Below are 17,420 nucleotides of genomic sequence, written 5' to 3'. Positions count from 1 at the left end.
CACTTCTGGGTTAGCGGTGTTCAGGAGCCAAAACATTCGAGAACTAAGCTGTCCGAAAATCAAGGTACAACTGTATATCATTTAAGAAGCTCGCTTTCAACTTATTTTTTACATCGCTGAAACTGTTGTGTTTTGCTCTATTGTACTAAATTTGGACTTGTACACACTCACTGCTGACAGACATCCCATGGGAAAGAAGGCTCTTCCAAGTAAGATATGGAATGTGCTAAGGAGCAGTGTTAAGTTTCTGTACTTCTGTCTGTATATGGATTGCAGCGGATAGATCATTTAAACCTCTCCAGCTCCCTCTGTGCCTGAGCACAATACTACATTTCTTGCAAAAAGCACACAAGGGCTTCTGTTCTGCTGCTTTGCCCCTGTGTTTCAGAGAAAGCGTTTTCTTCCTGAATACAGCAAAGCCAAAGTGAAGGGAAAGGGCTGGGAGGAGCACCGCAAGCCGCAGGAACAATGAAATCCCTGGCAGGTTGTGCTAGGCCTTTCACAGCAAGCCATGTCTCCGTGGAAACAAGGTGATAAACTCTAGGCAGGGTAGCACTATGTAAACAAGTAATCTGAGATGGACGGACACTCCCGTCTTCCAGTCACCCTTCGGTGCTCTCCATGGTTCTGCATTAATTACCACAGTCTGTCCAATCAGAAGGGGGAGGTGTAGACCAGGGGCGGGAAGAGATGCTAGGAAGAGACAGGCCCACTTTCCCCAAACTGTACAAGGGAGCGTCTGTAGTTTCAGGTTAGGAGCAACAGGTAACAAATTAAAGGTAAATGGTTTTTTTTCTTCATTCCTTTATTGATTGGCTCAGGAAGAGTATCCTTTAATTTAGGTTGATATAGTCCAGCTTTCCTCTGCTCTTTACTTTTTAAAGATACTGCCTATCTTAAAAGTTGGTGCATATAGAAATATAGTAGCGTATGCTTCCAGGGCCAGGAAGCTGTTTCTATTTACAGAATAAGCTCTGTGAACAAAATTGGAGGAAGAACCGGTCTGGTTCTAGCGCTAGGGGAGGAAACCAAGCTGGGTTTAAACGGGACCTCCTCATGTTGCCTTCGGAGTTTGTGAGTGTGCTTATCTCTACTTTTTTACCACCACATTATTATTAAACTTCATTGGTATTCTGCTTTTGGGCCCGAAGGTCTCCAAAGCAGCGAAGACCAGATTAAAAATACAATAGACAAAACACAATAAAATGCAACAAGCAGACCGTCTGTCGAATTAGCAGTAAATAAATATTACCATGTAGTCAGAGGGAGATTTATGGCATGTTTTTGGAAATCAATGCACAAGAAAGTGCACAGGATTATTCTGTGTAAAGAAAGACGTTTTCCACCTTGCCCATTTTTGCTTCCTCATTTAAGACCAGACTTACTGTCGGGGGACAAAGCAAAGGCAGCTGTTCATCCTGATCGACCATCTGTCTAAATCAGACTTGGCGTTCAAAGGGCTGTTGAGTCCAGAGGTTGTGCAGCACTATGTAGAAAGGTGTTTGGAAGAGTTTTGTCACGACTCGGGATTTTCACCATGCCAGTGCAAAAAGAGAGGCTGTGTTGGAACAGTAAAAATGGCTGCAGCCAAGGCCAGCAGCTTCCCACTGGGTTCTTTCGACAAAACAGTTTTGCTTTCAAGCAATAGCCATCTATGTGGTTTCGGCTGTTATATAAGTATTTAAGAAGCTGGTGCATAGGACGATGAATCTGGTCCTTTTCAACTGGGTTATTAATGCACTGTTCCCAAATCACGGAGATAAGACTCACTTATTTATAGCACGTCATCAGTTCCCTAGATGCTGCCAAACATGCTAACTAATGGCATCAAGCAGCAAAGAACTAAGAGCTGGTGCCTCTTTGAGGCAGCTCCTGTATTCCTCAACTATGATTCACTTACGGAATTCACTGCCACAAGATATGCTGATGCCCACTAATATTAGATGGCTTTAAAGAATGGATAAACAGAGGGTCTGTGCTACCCCTTTATTAGCTATGATGACTAAATGGAACATCCATGTTCAATGGCAGCGCCTCTATGGATAACAGATGTTGAAGACAAACATCAGAAGTAAAGGCATGCACAATTGTGCCATATTAAGTGAGATGGCTCATGTAAGGATCTACTTTCTAGAACTTTTTTCTTTTTAGTGCATCTGAGCCAAAACGTAAAGGAGGAATGGCTGACTTACGTATACTTGGAGGCCATGTTATTCCAGCTGTAAGGTAAAGGGACCCCTGGCCATTAGGCCCAGTCGTGACCGACTCTGGGGTTGCGGCGCTCATCTTGCTTTATTGGCCGAGGGAGCCGGCGTACAGCTTCCAGGTCATGTGGCCAGCATGACTAACCCGCTTCTGGCGAACCAGAGCAGCGCACGGAAACGCCGTTTACCTTCCCTCCGGAGCGGTACCTATTTATCTACTTGCACTTTGATGTGCTTTCAAACTGCTAGGTTGGCAGGAGCAGGGACCGAGCAACGGGAGCTCACCCCGTCACAGGGATTCGAACCGCCAACCTTCTGATTGGCAAGTCCTAGGCTCTGTGGTTTAACGCACAGTGCCACCCGCGTCCCTATTCCAGTTGTAGTACTAATCAATTAATTTATATACTACATTTCCTGCAAATTCATCAGTGTTCAAAGCTATGCACATTCTAAAAACAGAAGTATCAGAACCTGAAGGCCATAAGTAGTTTTATTTTATTCGCCACACATTTTGAAATGCCTTCATAGGTGGCCATGCTCTTTAATAACGTCTCCACGGAACAACTGACTAGGAAACAAAACTTTTAAAAAGGAAGCAACACCAAGCCTCTCTCACGCAGCTTTTGAAGGTTTCCATTTGAAGAAATTTAATAGCTTTCCGTGGCCACTGAAGCTGCCGTCCTATATGTACATGCATGTGGGAGTAAGTCCCACATAACTCATTCTGAATAGACATGTATAGGCAAAGTCAACAAAGACACTGTGACACCAGAAAGACTAACAAATTGTTATAGAGGAGGTTCAGTGATAGGGCACATGCATGGCATGCAAAAGTTCCCCTGTTCAGTCCTTAGCATCTTCACTTGAAGAGCGACGGCCAGAGTAGCCAATCTTAGGCCAGATGGACCGAAGGCCTGCCTCGGAATAGGACTACTTCCCATGTTTCTTTCTTAGGGTACAATCCTCACTTGGCGTGGGTTAACGTAGTGGTGGAAGCTGGTCAGGCAGGTTGCTGCCCCAATCTGAAGCTGGCATAGTGATTGAACCCAGTTCAGGCCTGAGGCTGTCTTGTGATAGCAGTGGGGCCTGCTAGAGATCCAATGGATCCCGGGGCAGCTCAGCTGCTCTCACCCCTACCCCTAAATATCCTATTTCAGGGCTTTCCACTGGCTGCCTTCGATCCACCTGCAACTTCAGTGGATGGAAGCAGGATCTTAGCACCAGTGGAATGATGCTGGCATCAATCTGCAAGTGGAGGCCAGCCAAGCTCAGCAAAGGAACATCTCGGCCCAAATCAACCCCTGACCCCAACAAAAAAGGATGGGGTTGTTGTTAAGTTTCTTAGGTGCAGAAGTGCTTTGAACATTTTTCTTTTCTTTTAAAAATTGCCACAGGATTATATTCACAATCCCTTTGGAAACTACTGTATTTTTCGGTGTATAAGACGCACCCATGTATAAGACATCCCCTACTTTTGGGAACCCCAAATTTAGAAAATGGGCATATGCACTATCCGTGTATAAGACGCCCCCAGATTTTTTACCTTATTTTAAAGTAAAAAAACCCTAGTCTTATACACGGAAAAGTATGGTACTTTCTTTTTAAACATTAAACGTTTTGTCAGAAAAGTTTTGTCCAAGAAACGTATAAAGAAAAAAGAACAATATAAATATTTTTAAAAATATACAAGAGACAAACGAAAAATGAGACTTCCACAATATGAAAAAGATTGGGCCAAGGAGAAATTAAGCAGAGAGAAATATATGAGGGAGGACCAGGCAGAAGGCCTTCTCAGTAGTGGTGCCCTCCCTGTGGAATGCCCTCCCACCAGATGTCAAGGAAATAAACTACTATCTGACTTTTAGAAGACCTCTGAAGGCAGCCCTGTTATGGGAAGTTTTTAATGTTTGATGTTTTATCGTGTTTTCAATATCCTGTTGGAAGCTGATCAGAGTGACTGAGGAGGCCCAGCCAGATGGTCGGGGTATAAGTAATAATTATAATAATATTATTATTATTTGACAAACTTAGAGAGTATGCTGACAATGAAGTTGACATGGACTAGGGACATAGTAAAAAAAAGAAAGATGTTTTTAAATGTGCTGTGAAAAGAGTCTGTGGAACACAGAAATCCCACATGAAAGTGGGGAAATCAATATTATGTTTTGTTTTGAGTCAGGGTAGAAAACCCCCCTTTCTATTCCCAAATGGTTTGCCCTGGCACCCCTTGTTTGGCCTACTGCCTGAGGTTTTGTGGAGGAGGATGCGCCATCACCAGTGTTGAAGTAAGGTTCAGCTGCCAGTCCAGTCCATTTCTGTTTGGGGGGGGCTATCTTAACCTATATATTATATGTATATATTATTAATTAGCATTTTGGAGAAGATTTCCACTTTTTAAATACTACTTACAGCAGCGTCTTGGGTTTCCAAGTCTAAGATGTGTTGCTACACTGAGGAAAAAATGTGTGCATCATTCAAAACCTAATATGTTTGTACTATGTTCTTAGTAGATCTTTGTATTTCTTCTTAAGGGAAGGTTGAAATTCCAGTTTAGCACAATGAACTTTTGGACTGATACTATCAGAGGGTTGCAAAACCATTTCTGAGAATTCATTAATTGGCTGTTTTGGGGAAAAAAGAAATCTACATTTCACTGCTAGCTAGATATAACAGCAGAACATATTTTGCATATTTTGCAAACATTCTTGAGTTGTACATACACACCTTGAAGAAATCCTCCTTTTCTTTTCACTCCAACACACACAGAGATTTATATTCTGGATTATTTAGCGAAAGGGAATCTTGGTGATGGATGGGAAAAGATCTATGCCAGATCCGTCCTCTGCCAAATGAGAGATTTCCCAAGTGAAGAGATGCTAAATCATTTAGGCTGCAACATAATGCACAGATTTGGTAATAAGCTTCAGTGAAATATAGGAGGAGTCATTTTCAAGCAAACATTCGGAAGCTCTGGTTGTATACTTTGTAAATTACTATTCACCGAACCTCCGTTGCTGCAGAGGCACGGCCAGGTTTGAGGAAGCTGCCCTCCAAGCCTGACAAACGACGCACATAAAATTCTACAAAACTTATACATTCTGGAAAAGTGGCCGAATATTGTGACTGAATCCTTTTCTTCAGTTGACTGACTCACACATTGCATCTCAGAATTCATCCATTGCATTTTTACATTCATCCATTCTGTTTTATTTTTAAAACTCCCCTTGCAAAAGCCTTTGCAACCAGACTCAGATATGTATATGCACTTTTTATGTACGTTTCTGGACATACAAACAGAACATCTTCGCTCTAGTAAATGAAGCTCCTTCTTATGAGTACGGTTGCCAACATTTTTGCCATTTTTCTCTCTCCTAGATGCCTGGTACAGCGAGACACGACCGGGAGATGGCAATCCGGGCCAAAAGAGACCTTGCCAAAACTACAGATCCAATCGAGAGACTTCGCCTTCAGTGCCTAGCAAGGGGCTCTGCTGGCATCAAAGGCCTCGCCAGGTAAAATGAGTTCATGAGGTAAATTATTAAACCAGCCCACATTCTTCTGTAGGCCAGGAGATTACTGAAGCACAGCTGGCCTTGCTTAATAGACATTTGGATTTCCGTGTTCTGTTTCCAGAGGCCCTCAAGCACTGATGTTATGAGGCAGCCAAACTGTCAAGAAAGAGAAAATACTTACCTGAACCAGTTGAAGGCTGCAGGGGCCTCATTACACCTGAATTCACTTCACAGCTCATGAACTCACGTAATGTTAAATATAACTGTAGAGTTGGAAGGGACCCAGTGAGTTATCTAGTCCAACCCCCCTGCATTTCAGAAATGGGCTGAAGGCAATGGTAAGAGGGCTTGGAAAATGAGGAATGAGGGAAGGAAAGTCATAGGCCCCTAACAGCATCACTTAGGGCAAAACTATTCAACTGTAGCTTGCAAAAGGCAGCATAAAATGCATGATTGTCAGAAGTACTGATGATGAATTAAAGCAATGAAAGTAGGCGTTTTTTTCTGTAGCAAACTCAAGCAACTGCCTTGAACCTTAGAAATAACATTAACTATTAACTATTTGGGGGACTATAGGACTTGAAGCTGCACATTTCATTTGCAATATCTGAAAACAGAGTCCAGATTTACTTATTGGTATGCTAGTCTTTGGCCGATAGGGCTCCGTGAATGACTTATATACAGTTAGAACAAGACAGGTCTTTTGTAATCTAAAAGGCATGACACAAAAGGAGAAAGAGAGAGGGAGGATGGAATGGAAACAGTTCAGATGAATGCTACACATTTATTTATTTTTGCGTAGGAGCTGACTGAGCTGCCCTATTGGATGAAAAAGGATTGTGTTGTTTCTTTTCTCTTGAATGCCTGTGTCCTAACTTCTTGATATCAGTGTCTGCTCTCTATTCCTCTTCCATCCTCTTTTCATAGAATCATAGAATCATAGAATCATAGAGTTATTTTATTACAGTGGTGCCTCGCAAGACGAAATTAATTCGTTCCGCGAGTTTTTTCATCTAGCGAATTTTTCGTCTTGCAAAGCACGAAATCCCATAGGAATGCATTGAAATTCAATTAATGCGTTCCTATGGTCAAAAAAAGTCCAAACAAAGCCAAATTTGGTACAACAAGAGTTTATTAAGTGCTCTTTAAAGTCACACATACTGTAAAGAGCATTTCAAAAATTGAAGGAACAATAAATTAAGTTTCTAAACATGACAGAAAAACATTTAAAAATCAACAAAGTGTACAGTACATTTTCTAAGACTCTGGGGGACAACTCGAAGAAGGTTCCTCTTCCACTCTTTGCTTCTTGCTGAAGAACCCCCTCCTCAACTGTTCCCCCAGCCACCCACCACACAGAAATTCAAATCCAGAATTTTTTTTAAAAAAACAGCAGAGTGGCCCAATGGTCACAGAAAATCATAAAAATGCAGAAAAAAACCACACAAGCTTCCAGATTCTTGCAAACCCCTCCTCAACTGTTCCCCCAGCCACCCACCACACAGTAATTCAAATCCAGATTTTTTTTTTAAAAAAACAGCAGAGTGGCCCAATGGTCACAGAAAATCATTAAAATGCAGAAAAAAAACACACAAGCTTCCAGATTCTTGCAAACCCCTCCCCAACACCAAGTCCTTGAATTCCAAACACCCCAACCCAAAATCCAAAAACCCCCCAAAAAGTTTTAAAAGTTTAAAAGAAGTTTTGGAAAAGCTTCAAAAATCACCAAAGTCTTCAAAAACCTCAAAAAAGGCTACCACACCGCGTTCTATGAGTTGCTCCTCGAAGTCAAGTCGCAACTGTATTAACGGTGTTAAGAAAAAGGAAACAAACTTGCAAGACGTTTTCGTTTTTCGTCTTGCGAAGCAAGCCCATAGGGAAATTCGTCTTGCGAAGCAGCTCAAAAAACGCAAAACCCTTTCGTCTAGCGAGTTTTTCGTCTTGCGAGGCATTCGTCTTGCGGGGCACCACTGTACTCTTTTCTTCAAAGTGGCCCTTCTTTTCTTCAGGGTCTTTCGAATCATGGATGATGACAACAGCAGGACTATCGATTTCAAAGAGTTCTTGAAAGGCCTCAATGATTACGCTGTGATGATTGACAAAGACGAAGCTGAAAAGATCTTCAAGATCTTTGATAAAGATGGGAGTGGAACAATAGACTTTGATGAATTTCTCATAACATTAAGGGTAAGGCTAATTTATTTTATTTTATTTTTAAAAGAAATGCTTTCTGTGTCATAGAAATATAGAATGGTAACTTTAGTGCAAAAAGGTCTTAAAGGTAAAGGTAAAGGGACCCCTGACCATTAGGTCCAATCATGGCTGACTCTGGGGTTGCGGCGCTCATCTCGCTTTATTGGCCGAGGGAGCCGGCGTACATCTTCCAGGTCATGTGGCCAGCATGACTAAGCCGCTTCTGGAGAACCAGAGCAGCGCATGGAAACGCTGTTTACCTTCCCGCTGGAGCAGTACCTATTTATCTACTTGCACTTTGACATACTTTCAAACTGCTAGGTTGGCAGGAGCAGGGACCAAGCAACAGGAGCTCGCCCCATCGCAGGGATTCGAACCGCTAACCTTCTGATCGGCAAGTCCTAGGCTCTGTGGTTTAACCCACAGCACCACCCGCATCTTAAGCAGTGCTTTTTTTCTGGTGGGACACAGGGGGGCTCATGCCCCTAAGCATTTTGTGAATCTAAGTTTGGCCTCATTGAGGGGCAGTATTTAAATATAAACAGGAAAATGAGAGTACCTCTAAACATTTTTTGGAAAAAGCACTGGTCTTAAGTGTAACAAAAATATAATTTAACCATTGTTTAATAAACAATGGCTTACTGTGATCACCTGGACTCTGTTCAGCAGCTTAACCATGGTTTATTAGTCACAAACAAACCACACACATAGGCCATGGTTTGTTGTTGGCTTATAAACTTTAGTTAATGTTAACAGTGGCTTCCCATTGCATGTGAGCCAGGCAATAGCTACCGTACTGGCCTGAATATAAGCCACACCTGAATATAAATCGCACCTTTAAAATTGGAGGAGGGGGGGAAAAAAGGAAAAATACCCAAATATAAGCTGCTCCCTTCCTTGCTGCTCCTGGCTGCATACTGGGGAGGGGGGACTGTGCTGCGTTGGCGGCGGCCTTGGGGGAAGACGGGGACTACGCACAGGGTGGGCACTGCTTTGCCACACTCCTGGTGCTGTTTGCCATGCTCTCCTGGCTGCATACCGTAATCATCATCATCATCCTTTTTATTCGACCGTCAGTCAGAAAAAAGTACATTTTGTCAATACACAGTTAAAAACATCCAGGAAGATTTTAAAACTTAGCCAACACTAAAATGGGCTAAACAGATAGCCCCATATCAATACAGTCAATTATAGTCTTGCGACGCTTAAAAGCTAAGAAGAGAAATTTGGCCACCAAGGAAGGTATAGCTCTAGTGGCGTTATTCAGCAAGTGTAAAGCCTGGTTTTCTCCGGGTAGGAGGCTAAGTTGACATAGGAGTGGGTCTATAAAATTTTGTCTAAGCTCTGCATAAGAAGGGCAAGTCAAGAGAATGTGTTTGGTGGACTCAACCACCCCCATGGCACAATGACAGGTTCTTTGGGCGTATGGTACTCCCCTGTACCTTCCCCACAATATCGCAGAGTCAAGGACATTTAATCTAGCCACTGTAAGAAGTCTACGGTATTCCACATAGTGGATTTCTGCAAGGTAGGGGGCTGGTATGGTCCGATAAATCTGGTCCCCTAGGAACATCCCTGGTTTTACCTGGGCTATGTCCTCTTGTCTGGCAATGTCATTCAGTCTCCGGGAGATCACAGCTCTAGCTTGATTGTACGTCATAGACTCGAAGTAAAGGAGAGACAATCCGCAGGATTGAACCTCATTAATGACCTCCCTTTCCCACGATGATTGGAAATCATGCTGCATACCGTAAGGTCGCGAATATAAGCCACACTTTAACATTTCACAGTCGGAATTTGGGGGGGAAAGTGAGGCTTATATTCAGGCCAATATGGTACTATATAAGCTTATGAATTCTATTTTGAAAACCCACCTGCAATGTACCATTTCCTTTTGTGGATGGTGATTCATAAAAAGCTCCGTTGTGGTGAAATGAAACAGTCATGAAAGGCCAAAGTAAGTTATATGAAAATACAATCATATGCAGCCCATATTCACTCTGGAGCAGGTCCCAGTTTGTTCATTGGCCTTGCTCACTAGTAAGTGTATGTAGGCTAGTAGCCTCAGTATATTAACCAATCCTTTGAAATCCGTTTTAAGCTCCTTTCACATGGCTGTATGCATTCCACCATGCCCTATGTAAATGCCCATACATGAAGGGATGGGGTTCGTTTTGTTAGTTCTGCCTCAAACACTGCTTGGTTGTCATGTGAACAGGATTTTATGCCTGCCCATCTAACTGTATGCAAACTAGCCTCCTTCCGGGGTTACATTTCCCCCCTTTGTGGGGGGAAGTGGGGCTGAGAGTGCCCTCCACAAGTTGGAGGGCAAACCTCTGAACATCCTGTACTCTGGAAGGCTCTCCATACAATTTAAAACCCTGATTACAAATGATTATACCGTAATAAATATATTAGTCTGTGAGGTACCATACAACTATGTTGCTTTTCCTGCAGATGGCAACCCCTCTGATTTTATGAACACAGTCTTCCAATGGTGAATCGGCATTCCTATCCTTTCTATCATTTATCCCAGGTCTATAAAGCAGGATATAAGTCCTTTATGATCAAATGGGTCCTGCAACCTTCCTTTTGGTGACCCAAAGCCCTATGAACACATTAAAGGAAATGCAGCCAATCTGCCGATATTTTTATTACAGTAATAGCGTTGGTCGGTACAAAGACCCTGCTGGACATGGGTGACAATCCAATGACTTTACTATGTTCATTTGTTGGTGTTGTTGTTTTAAAGCCACCCATGTCTAACGCAAGAAAAGAAGTCATCATGCAAGCCTTTCGAAAGCTAGACAAGACCGGGGATGGGATTGTCACCATTGAAGATTTACGAGGAGTCTACAATGCAAAACACCATCCCAAGTACCAGAATGGGGAATGGTCTGAAGAGCAAGTTTTCAGGCTGTTTCTGGATAACTTTGATTCGCCTTATGATAAAGATGGACAGGCAAGTGAAATATTGCAGGTTGACAGAAAGGTGGCGCCTTTGTAACATTTAAGGGTTTTGCTTTAAAGAACAAGACAGTTGGCACAATAATTACACACAGTGCAGAAAATTAGGCATAGCTACTAGCCATGATGGGTGGCGCTGTGGGTTAAAGGGTGGCGCTGTGGGTTAAACAACAGCGCCTAGGACTTGCCAACCAGAAGGTTGGCGGTTCGAATCCCGCGATGGGGTGAGCTCCCGTTGCTCGGTCCCAGCTCCTGCCAACCTAGCAGTTCAAAAGCACATCAAAGTGCAAGTAGATAAATAGGTACCGCTCCGGCAGGAAGGTAAACGGCGTTTCCGTGCGCTGCTCTGGTTCACCAGAAGCGGCTTAGTCATGCTGGCCACATGACCCAGAAGCTGTACACCGGCTCCCTCGGCCAATAAAGCGAGATGAGCACCGCAACCCCAGAGTCGGTCACGACTGGACCTAATGGTCAGGGGTCCCTTTACCTTTACCTTTACTAGCCATGATGCAGATGGATGCTGACTGGCTTCTGAATTCCAGTTGCTGGAAACCACAGGAGGAAGCTATTGCTTTCTGGTCCTGCGTGCAGGTTTTTCACAGGCATCTGGCTGGCTGCCGCGAGAACAGGATGCTGGTCTAGATGGGCCTGATTCAGCAAGCTCTTCTTATACTCTTGCTCTTTCATGAACATTAGTCAGATGGGGGGTGGGAATGGGGTATGTGAACTCCATGGGGGTTTGACCAGTGAGCAGAAGTGGAGGAGACAACCTTTGTGTTTGTACGCCTTAACATGCAAAATTCCTATGGCTTTTACATCCCACTTTTTTTTTACCATTATCTTTCAACACAACTGTTTTCTATGTTCCAGTGCCCTGGGACTCTAAGGAGGATCAACACATCTGCTTGCTCAATGTGCCTTTTACTAATAAGGCCTTCCATTGCAAATAATAGCTGGATGACCCTCATGAGGTGTTCTTTCCTGTAGGGAAAGGGAAAGAAGGACTCCATAATGGGAATTCCCATCTCATGTTAAGCTTTTTATTTTCTGCTGTCATGGACTCCGCATTTCCCCCTTTCTGATAAGGTTCCTTCTGAAAACCGGATGCCTTCTAGATGTAGTTGGACTACAACCTCCATTGGTTCCAGACAGGAGGACTCAGTGGTGAGGGATGATGGGAGTTATAGTCCAAAACATCTAGAGGGAAAGGCATCAATACACATTCCATGTGGAGCAATTTCTTTCTTGATTTCTTGTCTGTGGTAAGACAAGGCGAGACAAATAAAGATATTAATTTTTTCCCCTTTACAATTCCTCTACTTTAGGTTACACCAGAAGAATTTATGAACTATTACGCAGGTGTCAGCGCTTCAATAGACACAGATGTCTACTTCATTGTGATGATGAAAAACGCTTGGAAAATCTGATTTTGTTATTGTAATGCAAAGTGCTGCTGCTGCTGTTGTCATTGTAAACATCTCCTAAGCCTCATCATATACAGGACAGTGCTGCTGTATTCAGACCAGTAACCAGCTGCTCCATTCCTAGGAGTGAATTAGAAGAAGCAATAGCCAAAATTATCACCGTGCCTATTATTTTGGGAAGACTCACTGAGGAACTGTGATTTTCGTTTCAGCAAACAGGGATTCCTAATGTAACAAATGTGAACAGGGGTCAGGAGGACAGAAGTACTGCTTGAGTCAGGGATGATAAGCCCTTCCTCCACCTGCTGCTTTTCCTCAACTCCTTTCCTTGCCCCCAGTTTCCTAGCCTCATTACTACCCCCTCAGTCAGGCTCTGAGATCAGCAATAAGAGGGGGAAGCAATATCTGGGGAGGGGTTGCAGGAAGAAAAGTGGTGGGTGGGGAAGCATCACACCTGAAATTCCTCCCTGTACATTATTCAGCAAACACAAGGTTGGGAATGCTGGGTTGCATCCAATGATGGTTTTGCCTTAGCGCAGGGGCGAGGAAGCTTTTTCACACTCCCCAGGGCCACACTCCCTTCTGGCCAACCTTCCAGGGGGCCCACATGGCAGTGGTGGGTGGAGCCAGAGGCAAAAGTGGGTGGAGCAACAAATGAAGAAGTTACCTTTGTATGCAGCAGGCTAGAGTCTGCACACAATTCACACAACCCTCTATATCCTCTAGTCCAGGGGTAGGCAACCTAAGGCCTGGGGGCCGGATGTGGCCCATTCACCTTCTCAATCTGGCCCGCAGATGGTCCAGGAATCAGTGTGTTTTTACAAGAGTAGAATGTGTGCTTTTATTTAAAATGTATCTCTGGGTTATTTGTGGGGCATAGGAATTTGTTCATTCCCCCCCCCCATATAGTCCGCCCCCCCCCACGAGGTCTGAGGGGCGGTGGACCGGCCCATGGCTGAAAAAGGTTGCTGACCCCTGCTCTAGTTAGACAAACGAGGCGTTATCAGAGCTGGAGGACATTTTCATCCAGGCAAAAAACACCTGGGGTTGGAAGCAAGCTCAGTGAGGGGTCTGGTCTGAGGAGAGGGGTGTGAGGCCTGGGGAGAATGTGAGGGCCAGATAGAAAAGCTTGGAGGGCTGCAATTGCGGTTCCCCACTCCTGACTTTGTGCATGAACAAGGCCGGGCACCTGAATTTTGTTGATCCCTCATACCCACTTAATTTCCCTTTCCACTGAAAAGCTGTTCCTGAGGATTGTGGGACTGAGCATGGAGACTGATGCACAGGTTTGTGGTAGGTGAATGGAGGGCAGAACAGTAAAAATGGGGTGCTTCGACTTGTGCAAGCAGAAGTAGGTAAAGGTAAAGGGACCCCTGACCATTAGGTCCAGTCGTGGCCGACTCTGGGATTGCGGCGCTCATCTCGCTTTACTGGCTGAAGGAGCCGGCGTACAGCTTCCAGGTCATGTGGCCAGCATGACTAAGCCGCTTCTGGCGAACCAGAGCAGCGCACGGAAACGCTGTTTACCTTCCCGCCGCAGCGGTACCTATTTATCTACTTGCACTTTTATGTGCTTTCAAACTGTTAAATTGGCAGGAGCAGGGACCGAACAAAGGGTCCCCCATCACGGGGATTCGAACCGCTGACCTGCTGATCAGCAAGTCCTAGGCTCTGTGGTTTAACCCACAGCGCCACCCGCATCCCTTGCAAGCAGAATTACTTTCTGCTAAAGCAAAGCCAGTGTTGAAATGCAACCCACTCTGATTGCTGAAGCCACAATTAGTTTCCCCCCAAGAAGATGGGCACCTGAAGTAAAAAAGACGAGTGATGAAATCCTTGCCAGAGTGCATCTTTTGGTTTTTACCTGCCATTTCTCCTTTTGCATATGGAATCTGCTTTGGCTCAGAAATCTATGTGACCCCCTTGCTTCCAAAGTCCCTGCATTTATACAGATTTTTATGGTCCAATATGTCAGCAAAACAATTAAACGGGCTGTTGGTAGGATGACTCATTGCCTTTCAGTGAGGCAGGGAGGAGACAGAGAAAAACCGCTTCTGGTACTCCTTAGTAATGTCAAGTGCATATGAATTAAAACTGCATTCACTGGGTAACACTGACGCCAAGAGTTTACTTCATTTTCATTTTCAAACATACATAAAAAAATAATGTAAAACATTTTCAAATGCCTGAGACCTTTTTCACCAGTAGAAAGATGAGCACATATACATGCTAGCAAATTCTAGCATATCTGTATTCGTCCGGCTGCGTCTGTGTGTTTATGTTTATATACACACACAAACACACACATATATATTAGAAGCTGAATGTGCCCCTTCTGGCCCATAAAATCAGAAAGAATATCAATACGCTGCAATAAAAACCACACAGTAATCTTTATATCCAACCCAATACATTTTCAGCAAAATCTTCAGCAGCAAAAACATATCATCAGTAAACAGCAAATGATTGGAATGTGGCTGAGCAGATACACACCGGATTGCACTATCAGCCTCCAGGATCCTTGGCCTTGTGAGAAATTAAGCAGCAATTCATGACAGAATTCAAGTTTTAACTGTTGCTACAGTAGCAGGCAATGAATTGATAGCTGTATCAACCAGTACATATTAAATGCACCAGTGAAGTAACATATGTAACCAAGAGTTATTCACACAACACAATTCATACACAGAATTCATTGCCGAAGTTGCGATGCCAACCACTAAGAACTGTTGCGCTTAGGTTCTGCTTGCAGGCCCCTGTTTGGCCACTATGAGAACAACATGATGAACTAGATGGGCCACTGGCCGGATCCATCAGAGCTGTTCTTGTGTTCTTAAGAGGATTAGACAAATTAATAAAGGGCAGATCCATCTATCAGAGCTATGTTGATCAGCCAGGAGCCAACTTTGCAATAATAAAAAAATCCTACACAATTCAACAGCATGACATGTGCCAGACCGATTTGGAAGAGAGCTGTTAAAAGATCAAAAATATTTCTACTGTCAGCCACTCTTTTCAGGATTACTGGAGAACTGGATTTTTGCAGCAAGGCTAAAAAACCCCCCGATTGTGTACAAATCATTGGCAGCCTCTCCCATGGAAACCCCATTTCGACCAACGAGCTCTTGTGCAACTTTTCGGCTGTTTCTTCACAAAAGTCAATTGAGGTGGTGGATACAGCCAATGGGTGTCCTAAAAACTCCAAAGTGGTGCAATCCAGTATTCTGGAGGTGCAAACTTGTCTGGGTTTAATGAAATCTCTGCAAACATCCCAGTGTTTTGTACACATCCATGATTTTAGAATGCAGCCCTTATTCTGGCAAGTCTCCATTGAAAAAACTGACAAAGCACTATTGTAAGTACTTGTTCTTTCCAGAGCATTTTTACTGCATTGCTCAGAAGAAAATATTTTCAGTGACTCGTGTTTACAGCAACAGGCAACTTGACCTTAGGGAAATAGCTAAATGCAGACATAAGAACACAAGAAGACCTGCTGGATCAGGCCCTGTGGCCCATTGAATCCAATATACTGTTCTGATGAGCCAACCAGGTGCCTGGGGGAAACCTGCAAGCATAACCTGAGCACAATAACACTTTCCCCTCCTGGTATTTGGAAGCACTGCTGCCTAAGACTGGAGGCTAGGCTAAAATATAGGTTTTTCAGATCCCACCTGACCTATAGTACTTTTTCATTCAAGAGCTTTGAAGCAGGCGGTGGTTCTGCTGGTGCAGCTTCCCAGTGTTGCTACAATGATGAGAAAACCAGAACCTGTCCCTGACCCACGTCAATTACAAAGCTGAGCAGCAAACTTCAGAGCCAGGGCAGGGCAAGAGATGCCAGCATGGAAAACCAGGTCATGTAATTCAGCCTTGCAAACAAGTCCACAAAAGTTACTAGCCTGGAAAAAGGTTCGAGCCCACCCAGGGATGGCTGCGGGCAGGATTCCTGCATTGCAGGGGGTTGGATTAGATGACCCTCGCAATTCCAACTCTGCAATTCTATGATTCTGTGAAAAGTCGCTTGCTGATGGCTGACAGAAGCTGGACACTGAGGACAAGACTTATTTCCTCGAGCAACCCCCAAGGTTTCCATGCAGGGAGCACTCACCTGCATGGCATTCCGAGTCACCTATGGTTACCAGGCTAGTGGTTAACTTCAAGACTGGTGTAATCTTCTCACTGATCAGTGCCCAAAAATGATACTTGGAGAGTCCAATCATGCCATGTGCCAGAACTGCTAGTTTTGAAAATTCCCCTTGTTTTCGAAAAAACTCGCCATTGTGACATAGGCCTCTTCTTTATTTGGAACTGTTACATCTGCGTAAGCTTGAAGACAGTTATCAGACTCAGGTCCAGGCAGGATAGCAGCGGGATGCGTAGAAGAACTGGCATGGTTGAGGAGAGCATCACTACCGCCATCTTGGTCTCCAATACCACCTTTCTCGTATGGGTTGGCATTGATTAATGTGTCATCCTCAGGAGCGAGGAGTCTTCTGTCCACATGCTTATCCAGTGTCTCAGCTGGCCACATTCCTTCATATGCCAGAGGCAGTTTCAGCCACCCATGGTTGATATGAACCAGGTTCTTTTGTTCCAGTCCTTTCCCCATCTTTTCTGGAACATCAAAATCCCAGGCAAGCAGCAAACGTTCTGACTTGGCCCGAATGCTATCCACCTTATGGATGGGGACGTATTCCAAACTCTCGGGACTGAAGAAGCTTACTTCGGAATTCTACCGGGATACGGGGATATTTCGTGTGACAGGGGAGGGGTGGGAAGTCAAAAAGAAAAATATCAGTGACTGTTATAGTTTTTTGTGATGTAAATTTGTTAAAACCTTTGAAAAATCTAATAAAAATTAATATGAAAAAGAGAGAGAATGGACTGCACCACTTCAGACTGCAGGTAGAGAATGCTACTTCCAGATGTGAAAGCAAAACAAAACTGTGTGCAAATGGAAACTAACATCTCATGGCACAGTGGGCTTTGACTGCTGTATGGATTTATAATTTGTTGGGAGTTTTTAACTTGAAGGAGCAGGTCATTCTGCCACCTCAGCATTCTGCCTTCTGAGTCTAAGGCATGAGTAGGCCTCTATGGACAGCAGGGCCGGATTAGGT

General features: G+C 44.0%; 2 protein-coding genes across 5 annotated transcripts in view; one reads left to right on the top strand and one right to left on the bottom strand.

The window, feature by feature from the left end:
- Positions 1 to 587: 587 nt before the first annotated feature.
- CAPSL (calcyphosine like) lies at positions 588 to 14,411 on the top strand. 3 transcript variants are annotated; one of them, XM_080973690.1, is made up of 6 exons: positions 889 to 1,074; positions 4,149 to 4,194; positions 5,580 to 5,716; positions 7,726 to 7,903; positions 10,662 to 10,871; positions 12,202 to 14,411. In XM_080973690.1, exons 3-6 carry the CDS (start codon positions 5,580 to 5,582, stop codon positions 12,301 to 12,303), a joined length of 627 nt encoding a protein of 208 aa, XP_080829816.1. In that variant the 5' UTR covers positions 889 to 1,074; positions 4,149 to 4,194; the 3' UTR covers positions 12,304 to 14,411. The 3 variants fall into 3 exon arrangements, with proteins under 3 accessions (XP_080829814.1, XP_080829816.1, XP_080829815.1); XM_080973688.1 differs by lacking the exons at positions 889 to 1,074; positions 4,149 to 4,194 and adding an exon at positions 588 to 779; XM_080973689.1 differs by lacking the exon at positions 889 to 1,074 and having other exon boundaries at positions 4,051 to 4,194.
- IL7R (interleukin 7 receptor) overlaps positions 14,409 to 17,420 on the bottom strand; it is a 17,899-nt gene continuing 14,887 nt past the window's right edge. For both annotated transcript variants that reach the window (XM_080973562.1, XM_080973563.1), the window contains one exon: positions 14,409 to 17,032. In XM_080973562.1, the coding sequence (XP_080829688.1) occupies positions 16,538 to 17,032 (495 nt within the window). In that variant the 3' untranslated portion in view covers positions 14,409 to 16,537. The remainder of the gene's footprint in view (positions 17,033 to 17,420) is intronic.

Source organism: Podarcis pityusensis, assembly GCF_964106645.2.
Source record: "Podarcis pityusensis genome assembly, chromosome: 11".
Classification (NCBI taxonomy): domain Eukaryota; kingdom Metazoa; phylum Chordata; class Lepidosauria; order Squamata; family Lacertidae; genus Podarcis; species Podarcis pityusensis.
Note: the sequence above shows the minus strand (reverse complement) of the source record. Positions and strands in the feature narration are given on the sequence as shown.